General features: G+C 50.9%; 1 protein-coding gene across 1 annotated transcript in view; it reads right to left on the minus strand.

Moving 5' to 3' along the window:
- ANO2 (anoctamin 2) overlaps nt 1-13207 on the minus strand; it is a 358642-nt gene extending 345435 nt beyond the window's left edge. The window contains exons 1-3 of the mRNA XM_074403486.1: nt 13144-13207; nt 12627-12844; nt 11044-11370 (exon numbers count right to left, since the gene is read on the minus strand). Coding sequence (XP_074259587.1) covers nt 11044-11370; nt 12627-12844; nt 13144-13207 — 609 coding nt within the window. The remainder of the gene's footprint in view (nt 1-11043; nt 11371-12626; nt 12845-13143) is intronic.
- Nucleotides 13208-17676: the final 4469 nt, after the last annotated feature.

Here is a 17676-nt window from a genome sequence, read left to right on the forward strand (position 1 = left end):
CCACAGTCTCCCACCTAGGCTGATAAGAGGGAAGACAGGGTCAGCAGAACAGAGGGAGCAGGGAAGAAAATGCTAAGTGGAGGACACTCTCCAGTCTGGAGGTGTTCTTCGCTTCCCCTGAACCTTCTTAAGTGGCTGACAATCCAAATGGTGGAAGCTAGGACTCCCCTTTCCCTATCCCAAGCTCAGACAGCAGGAACCTCACCCCCTGGAGAGGCAGGACATGGTAGTGACTGAGAGCTCAGGCTCAGGGTCTGAACCCCTCACTGGCAGCAAGGGCTCCCAGGGGCGTGAGGCTGGGGGATGACACTTAAAGAATTAAAGGGAACACCATTTTTTATTTTGGTATAGACTACCTCGGTCCAAACCATGGGAAGACAGTACTGTCAGATACACAGCTGGAGAATCCGATTTCACACCCAACCTTCTCCTTTTCCAGAATAGAAGTCAAGATCCAGAAAAAAGCCGGTTGGCAGCAGACGTGGTCCTAGAACCCAAGTCTTCTGATGCTCAGCTCCCTTCTTGAGTTCAGGCACACCATGGACTGAACCACATGCTTCCAAAGTGCACTCAGCTGTGCACGTGGGGCGGCAGCCGCACACAGCATGCAGGAGCCCAGCGTCATCCCGTGGCCCACAAGTGCGCCTACAGCAGGACTCTTCAGGAGCGCTCTCCGGACAGCGCATCCCCACAGAGCAGCCGGTGGGTGTCCCTATTTGATCTCCCTTCATACAGCAGCCAGGCAGGACTGCCACGCTCTGCCTAAGCCTTCTCCTAGGCTTTGGGGAGTATATTCAAGGGTTTGTAAGCATTTTTGGGCCATGGAACCTCAGGACAGTCGGATGAAATCTATGGAGCCCCCTCTCAGAATGTTTTTAAATGCATACAATAATTATCCAGGGCAACAAGGAGACTAAATGTATAGAAATAGGGCTATCCAAATATTTAAATATAAATTTGTGATACAGTAATAGACTTCCTTCTCTATCAACACATGAAATATCGAGACCTAGAAATGCATCTAAAAATTGGCATAATTTCTAAGTAGAAATTAGTGTGATTTGTTTTTGAGATCTGTGCAACAAATTCGACGTGATACAAACCTGTGTTCTTGTTGTTGTCTTGTTTTTTCAGACAGTCTCACTCTGTCACCCAGGCTGGAGTGCAGTGGCGCAGTCTCAGCTCACTGCAATCTCTGCCTCCTGGGTTCAAGTGATTCTTGTGCCTCAGCCTCTGAAGTAGCTGGGATTACAGGCACACCCCCCCCACCGCCCCACCATGCCTGGTTAGTTTTTATATTTTTAGTGGAGACAGGGTTTCACCATGTTGGCCAGGCCGGTCTCAAACTCCTGACCTCAGGTGATCCACCCACTTTGGCCTCCCAAAGTGCTGGGATTAGAGGCGCGAGCCACTGTGCCTGGCCTCTGTGTGTTATTTCTATTAGTGACAGTCACAGGAATCCATCATTATGTAATCATAATTTTGCCTATATCATTAATTGAAGTAAATGCTAAATGTCAGTTAAATGTTGGTGAAAACAAAGATGTAACTTTCTATCATTCAAGTTTATGCATTCTACCCCTGAATTCAAACCACAAAACCCTCAAGATTCAAGAACCCCTGATGCTGCCACGTGGCCCCAGGAGTCATCAGATATAAGCACCCTAAGAGGCTGTCCAGGGGTAGCAGAGAGACTCTGTCTGCAGTAAAGGGACACTTAAGGCTGAAGTGGCCCTGAGAACCACCCTTGTCATCTGTCAAGCCCAGATATAACCACTCTGTGCATCGTCAGACCTCAAAGGCCCAAAGACTCTGTTTACCACGTACACCACCCACTTCAGCTAACCCTTTCAAACTTGGACAGTCCACACCAGCATCTCAGCATCCTGAGGGTGAATTCTTCCTGGAAATCTAACAAGGGTAGGAAATACAGCTCACCCACTCCTGCTGGACCCCAGCATCTGGGGACAGCGTGAGGGAAGGTGATTTTGCCCGGAGCTTCAAGACAGAGTTAGGCCTTCCCAATCCGTCAGACCATCAGTCACTCCCAGGACCCTCTTCTCACCTCTGTTACTGTACTTTTAGACCCTACTGTGTGATTCTCCCAGATCAGGTCTGCTTCCCTTAAAAGCAGGGGCCATGTCTCATTCACCTCTTCATCCTCAGCTCCCAGCCCACCCAGGACCCAGCACCTAGTAGGTGCCCAGTAAATATCTGCTAAATGAGAAGCAGGAGACAGGGACCAGAGACAGCCTGGCAGGTCACTCCTGGCAGCTACTTTATAGCTGCTGTGACTGCCCAACCAGTCTCAGACCAACAAAGGCCCTGAACTTTTCAAATGACAAATGGAGAAGGGCTTTCCTTCTCGATGTGTCTCAGAGCCCAAAACATCTAGCAGTGCCATGACGAGGGACGATTAGCAACATAGAGACTAACTGTCCCCTGAGTCTCTCTTCACCAAATACAGACACTGATGTGCATGACAGTAAGAAGCATGGGTGACACTCAAGATGTTTAACAACCAGCATAGGATATTGCAAATCAGGGCAGGTACCAGCCATAAACACCAGGTACGGTCAGACCAGGAATACCAGTCAGAGAGGGGGATAATAACTTTGCTACAAAGAAGACAGACTAATGCAAGGAAGCCAGACTCCCTTGGTGTATTTGCATAGACTCTATAATGTCAGCATTTAATCTGATGAAGGCATTAACCAGCAGTCTGACCTTGTGCCAGTCACATCCTCTCTCTAGGCTTCAGTGCCCGCCCTCTGATGAAATTGAAAGAAATGATCTCAAGTCGTTACAACTGTAATGTCCTCTGATCTCATCTTCTCACACATCACAGGTGGCACCTGGTTACAAAGAAAATCAGCAAAGCATGCAGCTGGCTGTGGTGATGAACAGACCAAAAATCCTTGACAGGGACAACCTCGATATTCACTGAGCTGTGTCATCTGCTATTGCAGGATGGGATATGGTAGATCAAAGCCCAGAAATCTCCTTCCAGGCCTTTTGAGGAATCCTAGAGCTCTCCAGAAGCACCTTGTCAGTCGGTAAAAGAGGTCAGACATAAAGGACTTGGAAAAGAGCCGCACCCAGCTCCCTTCCTCCTCCATGTAAACCCTCAGCCTGCTTTTCACTAGACCCACTGCCCAATTTTGTGCAAAACCTGGACAGTGCTCATTTCCATGGCTGAGTGAGTGCCACCCCCAGGTGAGCACAAGGGAATAAAGAACAAGAGGAGCAGAAGTGAGGAGACCTTGTTTCAAAGTCCAGCCCTGCTAATCGCCTGATTGACAAGGTGGTTTACGTTCCCTAGTCCGTGAGAGAGAACATTAGCTGCTCTAACCTCCTCGGGGTTGGGGAGGTGGAGGAGGGCAGGTGCTGAAATGAGCATCAGATGAAAATGCTGAAGGTTAATGTTTTCATTATAGAATATTTTAAGATGGAAATAGACATGTACCTGGGTTTGGGGGTTTTCCTTGCCCCTCCCTGCTTTCCTGTGCCTCCCCACCCCAGGCTGCCCGGAGCCTCCCCTCTGAAATCAAATCCAGCCAGCCCTACTGTCCCTCCCTCTCCTCAGCTGTGCAGTCCCAGAGGCCGGGGCTGCAGGCTCTTTGTTGTGCTCCCCAAAGATCCCCCGGGGTAGGAAAGAGGCAAGGGAGAAGCCCAAGGCCCCAGTCTGCTGCCTCAGGGTGGGACAACTGGGACAGGAACACAGCCAAGGCCAGGGGGAAATCATCGCATCTTCCCCAGTCATTAGTGCAAGCAGCTGCAGCAGCATGACTGCTCCCTACACTCGGGAGAGCACAGCAACGTCACCAACAAACAGTGGAGACCGGCAGCATTAAAACTCAAATTTGCATTTTCCCTGCATTTGCCATATCCCTTCCTAGGAACACAAGCCCCCATTCCACTCCAGAGGAGTAAACAGACTCATTTTATAATGGCGTCAGCGGTGGCCTGGGGATCCACATCCCACGGAAATATACCGCTCCCTGCTCCAGCACCAGCAGCCCACCCTCTGTGGATGCCCAAGGCAGAGCAATGGGCAGGAAGGCCTCCAGGGGACGCTGTCACCCTGGAAAACCAAACAGCAAGGTTTTCCTAAGGATTCCAAGCCCTAGTTTTCCCAGCAAAGCAAAACCAAAGCCAGATTTGAGAATTTTAAGAGAGCTGCTTCAAGACAACTTTTATAAGAGCGAGAAAGACACCGGCAAGTCTGAGTGTTCGCTCTCTGAGGTGATGGACTGATGTGGATCCCAATAAATGATCACCCAGGGCCAGCCTGTGCGTCAGAAGCCACAGAGCAGCCCCAAGGGAGAGCAAAAGGCCCAGAGTCCAGTGGGCTCGCGGCCCTGACGCCACACATTCCTCCTGGAAAGGGAGAATAGGTACTCCATAAATCAGTCCCCCTTTGAATAAGTAGCTCCTGGCCTCTGCAGAGAATCTCCATGAATTCTGGGGAGCGGGGAAGAGGAAAGTACTATAAAGTGCTTGGTTGGTTCTCCCTGGGATGACAAGGATCCCAGAAGCTCCGAAACTCAGACAGGGTTCAAATCCCTGCAGGACCCCTTAGTGGCAGTGTGACCTTGGCCAAGCCACGTGTCTTCTCTGGGCCTCATCTCCTCCGAGATGGGTATTCATGAAGACTGAATGCGCACAAGTGAAAGCAAAACCACACGTGATGAAGCTCACAAAAGGCACTCCAAAAAATCAGTTTTCTTCTTTAAAACCTAGATTAAATCTCACTCTAAAGACAGAATTTCTGAAAGCCACCCTGCCTCTTCCTGAAAAGGAGGTGGGAACGTGGGATGGTAACAGAGGCCGAGAAACAGTGGCAAATGGTTTAAGAAAGTGAGGCAACATTCTGATTTTCCTCAGTCCTCCCTGCTAAATGGGCCTCACTGGGAAGGCACGATGTCACACACCCAAGATGTCACCCTGCCACCTTTGACTCAGTGCCGAAATTCGAGTTGAGATGCCGGACATCCAGGCTCTGTCAGACCTACAGGGTGAGAAGTCAGGGCTCAGAGACAGCTCCTAGCACGGGAGGAGGGAGTCTCCTCTCTGCAGAGAAAGAATTTGGGCCATTCCTGGATTCGCACCTGATACCAAGACAGAGAGGAGAGCTCCACTTCCCAAATGCAGCTGTGGGGCCCCAGGCTTCCCTGATGCTATGCTGTCCCTTCCAAGAACAGCCCACAGAACTGCTGGAGATGTCAGGCCACACTGAATTTTAAAGCCAACTTCTGCTATCAGTTCCCTGGTCCCCCAATCCCAGGAAAGCCAGCCTCAAACAAGGGGGCACCTGGCCTGGCTGTCATGCCGTCTTCTCCATTGCCAATTTCAGATATCTAGCTGCCCACAAGGATAGAGTCTGGGGCCATGACAGCTAGGATTTCAGGGCCTGCAAGGTGAGAGAAGGCCTTTAACTCAAAGTTAACAAACATGCCCTCCTGGCTTCCACAGGACTGCACTGTGCCTGGTTCTCAGACTCTTCCCCCAGTACCCCTGGTGACAGCCATGCATGTGAGTCTCTGAATCTGCCCTGCTCCCTCTCTGGGTCAAAGTGGGAGGTTTGTTTAAGAGACAGTGCGAGGAGGTGGGCCGTCCAGACCTCCCCAAAGCTGTGTTAGAGCCTGTTCAGCTCACCCACTCCCAGCCCTGCCAGGACTACAGGAAACTCTCTGGAAGCTCCAGGCTGGGGCAGCCTCCTGAACTGCTTAAGTTAGCCTCGCGCTCTGACACGGTGCACAGCACCAACAGGTGGCCCTCATTTATGTGAAGCGGTAGTAAGGGCGCAGATGTCTCTGTCACCCATAAGCATTTCCAAGGATGTCTTTAAATGAAATTCTAATCAAATGGTCAAACTAAAAAAGCAAATGTTCATACTTTAAAGATAATTTAGTATTTTATCAAATGACCTATAAAGGCATTTGATAAAATACCGAATTACCTTTAAAATATGAACATGGACAATATCAATACATGGAAATATGCACAAAAAAATGAAAAAGTGAAATACCAAATGCAGGACATGCACCAATATCATCCTGTCAAAAGCACGCCCAGATATCAAGGAGGGTGGGAAATGAATTCACTGATATTTAAACAGAGTTCAGGGGATGCAAAGTTCTTTTGATCTGTAAGTGAATCATTTTTAATGGGTCTCTGGTAGGAGCCCCTTTCCTCTCCACTTGTCTTAAAGTCAGTGAACCCAGAGCCTAAAAGAGCCCAGCTCAGAGGGGTGGGACGGCTGAGCAGGTGGGGCCCCCGCACCTACTCTTCAAAAACTGCCACCAGGTGCAGTCAGACAAGTCTCCCTCTCCTGCATGGCCCCTTTCCAGGCTGCTTCTCACAGCCAAGGCCAAGCATCTTAACGTGGCAAAAAGTTGTTCAGAACCTCACAGGCGCCAGCTGATGAATCTCCAACCAGGGCTTAAAACAAACATGGCATGGAAGTGGGGGGGGGGTGCGGTATTAAAGAATGCTGGCCCCAAGGGAGGTGACGATTCATTCTCAATCTTTTGTGCCGTGGCACACAACTGGAGGCAACCTAAGTGTTCGTTATTACTAGGGGAGTGAAGGGGAGGGACTAGGTACACTGCGGTGGCTGCAAACTGCTCATGCACTAAAATAATGGAGTCTGCCAGGCACCGTGGCTCACCCCTCTAATCCCAGCACTTTGGGAGGCTGAGGTGGGTGGATCTCTTGAGGTCAGGAATTCAAGGACAGCCTGGGCAACATAGCAAAGCCCCGTCTCTACAAAAAAACACAAAAATTAGCGGGGCGTGGTGGCACACACCAGTGGTCCCAGCTACTTAGGAGGCTAAGGCAGGAGGATCACGGGCACCTGGGAAGTTGAGGCTGCAGTGAGCTGAAATCACACTGCTGCACTCCAGCCTAGCTGACACTGAGACCTGGTCTCAAAAATAAAAATAAAATAAAACAATGGAGTAAATGTCCATGCAGAATGTGAATGGATATGAAAAATAAAGTGCTAGAGAAAGAAGTAAGAAACAGAATGGGCTAGAAAACAGTGCCTTCTATATAAGTTAAGAATGCATACAGTTCCGAGAAACTGTCACCACCAAGAGAAGTCTAAAGAGACACAACAACTCAAAACAGAAAAAATCACAGCATGTTAAAAAAAAAAAAAAGGCAGTAAGGAAATCTGAATAAAGTGTAAATTTTAGTTAAGCATGATGTGTCAATATTAGTTCATTAATTGCAGCAAATGTATCCTATTAATATAAGGTGTTAATAACACAGGAAACTGGGAATGGGGAAGATGGAAACTGTACAATCTTCCAATTTTTCTGTAAGTCTAAAACTGTTCTAAACAATAAAGTCTATTTTTTTTTATTTAAAAAAAGCACACGGTATACCTTTTCCAGAATGATGATGCCTTGGAAACACTGCCTGCTACCTCGCAGTGGTAGGTATTTAAATAAAAAATCCAAGAGTTCTCGTGCAGGCTAGTGATAGCAATGTGCTGCGGCCGAAAAGGAGGGTAAACTCAGCCCTTTGCATGAGAGGTCCCAACACTCATCAGAATAACTACCTTTTGGAAGCGAGAGGCAACACTGCAGGACAGTAGGCCACAATTAGAGGTGGAGGCTCTGGTGACAGGGACGCTGGGGGAGGCTGCGCCATCTGGAATAGCCTCATGAATTGTTGAGTGGCCTTGATGCCACGGGTGGGGGCTGGGAGGGAAGAGTTTGGGTGGTTACACAGCAGGAACAACAACCCAGGACCCCAGTCTAACACTGGTCAGTCCCAAGAGCCAACTCTGTGCCCTCCAAATTCCCAGCCAAAGCAAGGACCATCCGAAGGAAACCAGAATGAAGTGTGGTGGGGGATGAGGGGCACAGGGCAGCCAAGACGGGCAGTGGTGCTGAAAGCGGCAGTACAAGTGCCCGGGGAACATTGCATTTTCTTTTTTTTTTTTCTTTGAGAAGGAGTTTCGCTCTTGTTACCCAGGCTGGAGTGCAATGGCGCGATCTCGGCTCACCACAACCTCCGCCTCCTGGGTTCAGGCAATTCTCCTGCCTCAGCCTCCTGAGTAGCTGGGATTACAGGCACGTGCCACCATGCCCAGCTAATGTTTTGTATTTTTAGTAGAGATGGGGCTCTACTATGTTAACCAGGATGGTCTCGATCTCTTGACCTCGTGATCCACCCTCCTCGGCCTCCCAAAGTGCTGGGATTACAGGCTTGAGCCACCGCGCCCAGCTGCATTTTCATTTCAGATCCATAATGAATAATTTTTAGTGTTGTCCCCAATATTTCATTGTACATGCTAAGAAACAAAAAAGTCTTCACATTTGAACTGAAATTCAAATTTCACTAGGCATGCTGCATTTTTGTTTGCTAAATCTGCAACTGTAAATAATAATAATAGTAGTAACATTCATCGTTACTGTTCTAGGTACTTTATTTAGTTGCCTTGTTTCATTCATCTTCATAATAACCTAGTGAAGAAGGTACTGTTATTATTCTCTTTATTCTTTTTTTTTTTTTTTTTTTTTTTTTTTTTGGAGTCAGAATCTTGCTCTGTTGCCCAGGCTGGAGTGCAGTGGTGTGATCTCGGCTCACTGCAACTTCTACCTCCAGGGTTCAAGCGATTCTCTTGCCTTAGCCTCCAGACAATCTGGAACTACAGACACACACCACCATGCCCAGCTAATTTTTTGTATTTTTGGTACAGATGGGTTTTCACCATATTGGCCAGGCTGGTCTCAAACTCCTGATCTCAAGCAATCCACCTGCCTCAGTCTACAAAAGTGCTGAGATTACAGATGTGAGCCACCACACCCAGCCCTGTTATTTCCTTTTAATAGACCAGGAAGTTTTACTGAAAGCATGAGGTAACCTGCCCAAGGTCATGAGCTAGTAGGTCAGGCCTGGAATGTGAACATACGTAATTGGCCTTAAGAGCTCACCCTCTGGAGCACAGATACACTGCTTCCCAACTGAGCAGCTGAATGAAGCCCAGGCCCCTGCTCCCTAAGACCCAACAACAGAAATATGCACTGAAGTTCCCACAGTGGTAAGTTCCAGGAACTCAAGACGCAACTTTACCCTAGAGAGAGCATCTTAGCAGACCCCATTTGAAGCCACTAAGTGAGCTTTGGGTTTCAAAAAGTGAAAATCAGTACTCGCATGGCAAGGAAGCCTAAAAGATCCTAAGAGAGCACCCTCTTCCTACAGGAATGGAAAGACTAACCTAAGAAGAATGCGAAGACACTGGCAAAGCAGCATAGGCCAGCACCACAAGGCATGAGCCAAGACACAGGCCATTCTGCCTGGGGACAGGAGCAAGGATGAATGACCTCTGAAGATCTCTTCCAGTGCGAGGAGAGCATTAACCTGAATCTTATAAGGCAGACTTCTGATGAAAATGGCACCTCAGGGCTTAGCATCACACCTTTTAAAATCATGAGGAGCATTTATTAAGCATCTGCTATGTATTAGACATTGTGCTGGAATTTTCGTTGCCTTATCTAATGATGAGGCATGTTTAAGTACAACCCACCAAGACATCTATTATTTTGCTGATAAGGGACCTGAGGCTCAGGGAGGTCTCTCATATACTCAACTGATACTTATTAAGTACCTATATGTGCCAGAGTCTGTCCTAGGTGCTGGGATGTGCAATGAACCAAGCAAGATCTCTGCCTTCATGGAGCTAGTGGGAGCATGAAAAGAAAACAAAACAAAAAAAAAATGTCTCTCATTGTTATTCCAGGTAGCAATGCTAATTGTGATGAAGAAAAGTAAGGCAGGATCCTGGCCAACATGGTGACACCCCGTCTCTACTAAAAATACAAAAATTAGCCAGATGTGGTGGCGTGCGCCTGTAGTCTTAGCTACTCGGGAGGCTGAGGCAGGAGAATCACTTGAACCCAAAAGGCAGAGGTTGCAGTGAGCTGAGATCTGCACTCCAGCCTGGCAACAGAGCAAGATTCCATCTCAAAAAAAAAAAAAAAGAAAAGTATGGCAGTATCAAGGGACAGAGAGGGACAGGTTAGGGGTATTTTGGCTAGGATGTTCAGGGAAGATATCTGGAAGGAGGTGACATTTGAGCAAAGAACTGAAGAGAGGGAATGTGATACACAGGTCTGAGGAAGAGTGCCCAAAGCTGAGAGTGCAGTAGCACAAAGACCTGAGGTCACAGTGACCGGTCCACACCCAGCATAAGGCTGGTGGCCTGGAAGAGGGTAGGGAGGGTGGGAAAGGTAGGAATGAGTTTGGGGGAGATGGCAAGGGAAGGTCATTTTTAAAGGATCGCTGTGGTGTGGAGAAATGGATGGATATATGAATGGGCAGATGAATGGGCAGGTGGATGGATGCATGGATGGATGGATGGATGGATGCATGGGTGGATAGATGGGTGAATGGATGGATGCGTGAGTGGACAGATGGGTAAATGGATGGATGGATGGGTGGATACGTGAATGAATGAATTTCTACGGATTCCCTTGCACTGACTGGAGGTGACAGTATCTATAGGTTATAAGTTGATAAAATATGTCCTATGCATGTCCCAACTCAGTTTCCAAATACATCTCAAATCAGCTCCCTCAGGAGGCCCCAGAAAAGCACATTCCTTAGTAAAAGAGACTGATATAGAGGAACTTTGTTCCAAAATCAACAAGGAGACTAGGTCTTTGTCCCAAGGAAACCATATTGAGAAGGCCACCAGATGTGGCCTGAGAATGCCAAGAAGAAATTTCTTGGCTTTAATCTCTAACTAGGCCAACTCCCAACTACCAAAGAACAGACTGGCAAACCACCACCACCACCACCACTACTACCTGGAATGCCCCAGGCAGGACCACAAGCAATGTAAGACTCTTTCTCAAGTGCTTGGGAAAGAAAATCTGGTTTCTCCAGCAGAAAAAAAAAAAAAAAAAAAAAAAAAGTCCACCTGCCAGAACAAAGCCTAGGGTCTGTCAAGTGGCACTGCTCACCAGGAGCCCAGTTCTGTGGGACCATTCTATCTCTAAGACCCTGACCACCCGCCTGACTCACCTCCGAGTCCTTCTCAAGCTCCAGCCCAGCCTCCATCAGATTGTGCTCAAATTCCTCCCGCTGCTCCTTCCTCTCCTCCTCCAGGGCATTGAGTGGCCCCAGCTCAATGTCACCTGGGCCCCCAGCATGGGGCTCCTTGCCCGTCTCCCCGTTGGAGATGACAGCCAGTGAGTGACCCAGGGAGCCTTGGGCCAGGTGCGCCCCACGTTTCCGGTAGTGGTAGGCGAGCACATAGTCGACCTTCCTCTGGTTGTCATGGAAGTGCATGCGGCTAAGACAGGCCTCTGAGGACACAGGCTCACTGGCATCCAGATAGTTGTTGATGACCTGACCAGAAAGAGAGGAGAGGCAGGGAAAGGTCTGGTGAGCAAGTGGTGAGAGACAGAGGAGGCTGACCTATGCTCTAGACCCAGGGAAATGGACTCAGAAGCAAGCCCCTCAGGTCCAGAGGCCCCCAGAGCCCCCAGTAAAAGGTCCAAGTGACCTAAGCTGATCTGTCACACTAGTTCGCAAAGCCTTCCACCCACCTGTTGACAGTCTGGGCATCAGTGCCTTCATCAGTGCCTCCAGCATCCATGCATACACACACACACACACACACACACACACAGACACACACACACACACAGAGCAAACCCCTCACAATTGCACCTCCTGCCTCCTCACACAAACGCGCGCCCATGCCTGCACACACACACATGCAAACACCTGTGAATGCCCACAGTCACGTCCACCCTTGCCTCCCTGCACCATACGGGTGAAGGAGGCTGTGTACACATGTATCCACCCGAGTGCACTCTAACACACCACACCCTTCCACAGGGGCCGTGGCCCACACACGCTCACCTCCTTGCAGATCTGCACCTCTGCCTGCAAATACGCTACGTATTTAAACACACACAATACTCACGGGCAGGTTCTCTGGATCCATTAGAACAAAGGCCAATTTCTAGTTGCCTGGCCCGCCCCCTACCCTCCCACCCACGGGAATTCACCAAGCACTATTCACAGCCCCACATCCTCCTCTCCAGCCACTGGTGAGGACCCTGTCAAAGACAGCAGCAGGGAACTGACTTCTGCTCTCTTCCACTCCAGAGGTGGGGAGGTAGAAAGAAGAGGAGGAGAGAGAACACGGCGAAGCATGGGAGGGACCCGCCTCTCCCCGTGGGTGTTTCCCTGTTTATTACTGGTTTGAAACCCAGCTGCCTCTGCAGCCACCTGAGAGGTCACCTGGGCAACCAGATGAAGCTCCAGGCACAGGGGAGAGACTCGGAGCCACCACAGCAGAGAAGACTGTCGCTGGGGCCTGCGGGAGGGGAGCCAGGGGGTCTGCAGCCCAACAGGCAGCTTCGGCTGGCCTCCCTCGCCTTCTGCTTTCCCGCCGCTGCTCTGACCAGAACAGTGCGCTGGGAAAGTATGCCTGACTTGGAGAAAGAGAAGAGAGAAGGCCCTACTCAAACCCTAGGCCTCTGTCTCTTATGCCCCCACGTGCTCCCAGTTGGAGGGTCCCCAGTCCAGAGGCTCCGTGGGGGCCTCCAACAGCACTGGCCTGTCCCGCCACCCCGCCCCTGCCCAGTACTCACAGAGATGCTGCGGGTGCTCTCTCCACCGCAGGGCTGGCCGGGATCTCTGCTGGAACTGCCCTGCAGACCTGGGGCCGGGGGACTCGGCATCTTGAGATACTGCTGTCCATGTTTGGGGCCCTGGCCCCCTCTGGCCCCTGCCTGGGGGCTCAGCCGGCGTGGGGAGCCAGGGAGCAGGGGGATATCTGTGAGACGGAAGGACAGGGAGGCCAAACAACCTCAGATGAAGGAAGCGCGAGACACCGAGGTGCTGAGTAGCTCAGGAGCCCACTTTGCTTCACAGCTGCCTCCCTGGTTAGTCACTACAGCCCAGGTTCACACTGGCCACAGGGGAGGGAGCATGGAAAAGGAAGTGAGGCCCCTGATTGCAGACACACGCACACACACACGCGCACGCACACACATGCACACACACGCACACGCACGCACGCGTACGCACACGCACGCACGCGCGCACACACGCGCATGCACGCGCGCGCGCGCGCACACACACACACACACACACACACACACACACACTCCTGGCCGCCTGGAGCCACCGGCAGGAGCTCCTTCGGATCAAGGCTGTCATAATCTCTCATAATTCCCAGACAGGAAAGGGGTGGCATGGAGCAAGCCAGGGTGGTGGGGGGGCACTGCCTGGAGAGACACCTTGAATTAATGCCAAAGGCTTAGGCTTTGGGTGTCTACCGCAGCAGCAGCAGCAGCCAGCACCCCAGCCAGCCCCCACGTGCCTCGGGGAGACAGCAAGGACAAACCAATGGGGCCCTCTGAACAAAGGACTGTCCTTCAGTGTCCTTTCAGCGTCCTCACGCACCTGCTGCCTCTACCCAGTGTGATCTTCTTCTCAGCAGGAGTGCAGGGCCATTTCAGAAAAATTCCAGCGCTGTCCCTGAAGGGAAAGGTCCTCAGTAGGCGGAATGACTGAACGTTAGAATTGTAGGGGACTGCGAGATTAGATACTCCAGCTGCACTTTGCATAGACCCCACTGGAACCGTCAGTTGCCAAGGTCTCAAGGCAGGTCAGACTCAATCTATTCTCCCCTCTGAGAAACACTTTCTAGCAAAGCGGCACAGCCAGTACCCCAGGCTTAAACCTCAGCTCTGCCACTTGCCAGCTCTGTGACCTCTTTGTGCCTGTTCTCCAGCTGTAAAATGAGAATCTCAAACTTACAGGATTGCAGTGAGAATGAGAACAAGAGATAAAGCCTGCAAAGCATCCTGGGCAGTGATTAGCCTGAGGGCATGTGATCAAAGGCTGTGATCAGAATCGTTAGTGTTTGCATTCTAACCTCCAAGTGAGCAGAAGTAGCACCCCATGCCTCCAACTCAGCCCTGAGCACCCGCTCAGTGAATGAATGAACACAAGGCATCTCTTCAGGTCTGTTGAAACAGAACTCCTGGCCCTTTGCCAACTTGTGGAGCTGCCCCTTAGGTGCTCAGCCCTCCAACGCAGTTTCAGGGGGCCTAAAACATTGGGTCCCTGCACTTGAGAAACATAATCTCTTTATGAAGACAGAGCTGACATGCACGAAACACAATTGTGACCAGCAGAGGAAAGCTTTCATCATTTCTTCCTATACTGTGAGCGCTAGTCCGCACTGTGGGAGGCCAGAAAGACTAAGAAGTCCACATGGGCTTCCACGATAATTGAGCCAGAGCTGGATCCTGGAGGGTGGGTAGCTTCTGAAAAGCCAGGAGGCAGGGGAGGCACTCCCTAGGGAGACAGCACGGAAGGGCAGGCGTGGGCACGCCTTGTGGGAGGAAAACGAAAACTCAGGACCCCATAACACGCTGCCAAAAGGAAAATACTGAGCCGAAAGCTGAGTCAGGCAAGACGGCCGCCTTTCCTTTTGTTCCTAAGCAGACAGCTACAGATAAAAGGCTAGATAGCTCCACAGGCAGCCACTCTATATTCACCTTGTCCAAAGTGCAAGACGAATATATCATTGACAATCCCCTTAGCTGCTCCTTTTCTCTTGCAACAGGCAGATTCCCACAGCCTCCCTCTTTCCCCTCCAGCCTGCTTTTCACCTTTAAATCTTTAAGCCCTCTTTGGAGGAAGACACAGACCTCTCTCCCAATCGCATCCTTACTGTTGGCAAAATAAACTAAATTGATTGAGGATTGGTTTACATGTGATAAGGGCTCAGGCTCAGGGCTCTAAAAAAGGGGCTTCCTCCTTATGCCCAATCTTGCCTCCTCCCACTTCCCTTGAGTCTTTCTGCCTGAGAACAGAACTTGGAACAGAAGGACTCTACCCCAGAGAAGACCTCGAAACCTCTAGAGACATGTCTGAAAAGCCCAAGGCCACTGGATACATCGCTGGGGCACATGATAAAGATGATGCTCACCCAAGGGCCACCTTGCCCTGGCAGCAGCATTCAGATTTGCCCCAGTGGCTCAGGGCAGCTCAGATTCAGGAGCAATGCAAAGCTTTGGTCCAGCTGCTGTCCAGGAAGCACCATCCCCTAAAGGTGACACCTGGAGTCTGAGGCTGGCATTCAGGGCCTTCAACTAGCCACCACAGCTGCTCCCCCCGCTCTCTCTCTGACACATGGATCTGGCCACCTGGGGACTCCGCTTCCCTTCCCTCCTTCTCCCCACAAGTGATTAGAGCGCACGACATGGTTCAGCCGTCCCAGCGCTGGAGAAGCACTCCAGGCAATAAACACACAGATGTGGAGAGACACAAGAGAGCTGGCTTCACACATGAGAGGCCAAGGGGAACGTGAGTGACGCCTGCCCTCAGGAAGGGTGGGGCAGGTGAGCACGCGCCTCGAGAACTCCCTAAGAAGCTTAGACAAGGTGAATGAGGTCAATGAGAAGTAAAGGCCGTTGTACACAGCCTGTGGAACATGTCACCCACTGGGAAAGAATCTTTCCGTCACTCACCGTTGCCTCGGCTCTCCTTCCATGCTGCCGTGAACAGCAGGTCCTTGGGTGTTCAGGACAGTGATGCTGTGAAGGTGGGGGCATGCCTTACCCATCTCTGGACTGAGGAGCTGGATGTTCCCAAGGCTGGGGCCTGGGCCTTTCTCCAGGCTCCGACTCTCTCCCTGGCACTCCCATCCACTCCAGGGTCCCTCATTGTCACCTCTCGCTGACGACACCTTGCTCCCCTGCAGGCACCAGCTCCACACATTCCCCTGCCTGCTGCCTGCCTGGCTTCTACACTTGGATGTTGCCCAGCCCCTCCAAGTCGACATGCCCAAATCCAAATGTATGGTCTTCTCCGAAACGGGATTCTTTTTCAGCAGTTCCTGCTCCTGCAAATACTTCACCCCACACTCAGTCGATGAGCCAGAAATCTAGAAGCAGCTTGGATAGCCGTTTTTCCTCATGCCCCACCAGTCCTACAAACTGTACCCCTGAAATATCTGCCAAAGCCCTCTGTTCTTCACCCCTCCACGAGTCCCACCCTAGTGCCGGCTCTCTGCCTCCTTCACCTGGAGGACACGATGCTGTCCTAACAAGTCTCCCTGCTCCCTGTCCCTGTTCCCCACAAGGCAGCCAGGGGCCCTTACAACACGTCCATCTGGCCATGGCACCCTCAAGAGCAGAAACTTCGGGGGCTCCCATGGCTCTGGGGCTGTGACCCTGCATGCTGCCCTCCAATCTCCACCCCCTCTCTCCTGGGTGGCTCCGCCATACAGCTCAGCTCTAGCACAGCACGCTCCCCAGCCCAGCATCCTACACGCATTCTTCCCTCTGCCTGGACCACGCCTCCCAACCCACTCTTCATCTAGTTGCGGGCCACCTGCTACTTTGGTCCTTAGGGACCCAGAAAATCCAAAGCAATCCATTCTTGTTTCAGAAAGCTGTTCATCAAGGTGTAAGGTGGGAATATCCAAATACTACTAGCAAAGCTAATTTCCTTCCAACCCAGATGTAAGTAAGGTTCCACAAACTGCGTGGTGCAGGACTGGGAGGAGGTGCAGGCCACGAGGACGCACGTGGTGTTGTGGGAGGAAGCCTTCACCACCAGCACCCTGCCCCAAGGCAAGCCCACGCGGAGCCAGGGACTCCTGCGTCCTGGTCACTACACTGCCACAATTTTGGGAAAAGAATGCATTTTCTCTGAACTTAGTTTTTACTTCCATGATTAGGGGGAGGGTGTCATGATTATATCTTTACCTCATAAAGTGAGTGTGATGACACAGTAAGAGGAAAAAATAACATTCCTTGGAATTACTTGAGCTACGAAAAATGCACGGGACGATTATCCAAGCCTGCTTCAGGGCTTCCGGGCTGCCTCCGTCACCCGTCTCTTCTCCACTTCACTCCAGCTGCTCCGCTCCAAGTCCCTGGAATTCCCTTTCTCTCCCACCCCACTGCCTGCTCGCCACCCACTGCCTCCTGGACGCTTCCCCCAGACTAAGCAGGAGAAGCACTGGCTGGCTGTCCCCACCGTTAATACAAGCGGATTTCCTCATCAGGGATGACCACACCCTTTTCAATCCTTCAGGTAGTCTTGGCCGTTTTGTATCAGGGGCCTCAGGCAAGAGCTCTGTCTCTTCTAACTGGAGCCAGCCTCACCACCTCGCAGGACTGCAGGTACCTTAGGTCACTCTACGGAGGGAGATGAAGGGGCAGGATCAGAAATGTTGAGAGGAAAGAGCAGAGACTGAAGGATGGAGAGGCCCAAATCTCAATGAAAAAATAGGTGGAGTTTGTTTTCAGAGTCTCCCTGCACCAACCCTTCCGCAATCTCCTTCCTGAGCCTGCCTGAAGCCCCTTTTCAGCTTCTATCCTCCGTCCACTGTCCATCTACCCTCAGGGTCATCCAACACCCATTTCCTCATTTAACCACTGGCTTTCTTGCTTATTAGCTAATTTACACCAAAGTACAAACAGTCCATGCTGATGTCCTGAGATGATACTGATAAAAAGCATATTGAGAATGTTAAAAGGCTCTGCAGATAGCAGGAGCCCGCATGCTGATGGGGCAGAGGTCGTAGCCTGAAGGCATCATCTCTAATGGGGTGAGGGGAGCGGGGCTGAGAGGCAGGAGTTCTGGCTGGGACCTCTAAATCATGCTACACCCCCA

Source organism: Saimiri boliviensis, chromosome 7 (assembly GCF_048565385.1).
Source record: "Saimiri boliviensis isolate mSaiBol1 chromosome 7, mSaiBol1.pri, whole genome shotgun sequence".
Lineage (NCBI taxonomy): Eukaryota > Metazoa > Chordata > Mammalia > Primates > Cebidae > Saimiri > Saimiri boliviensis.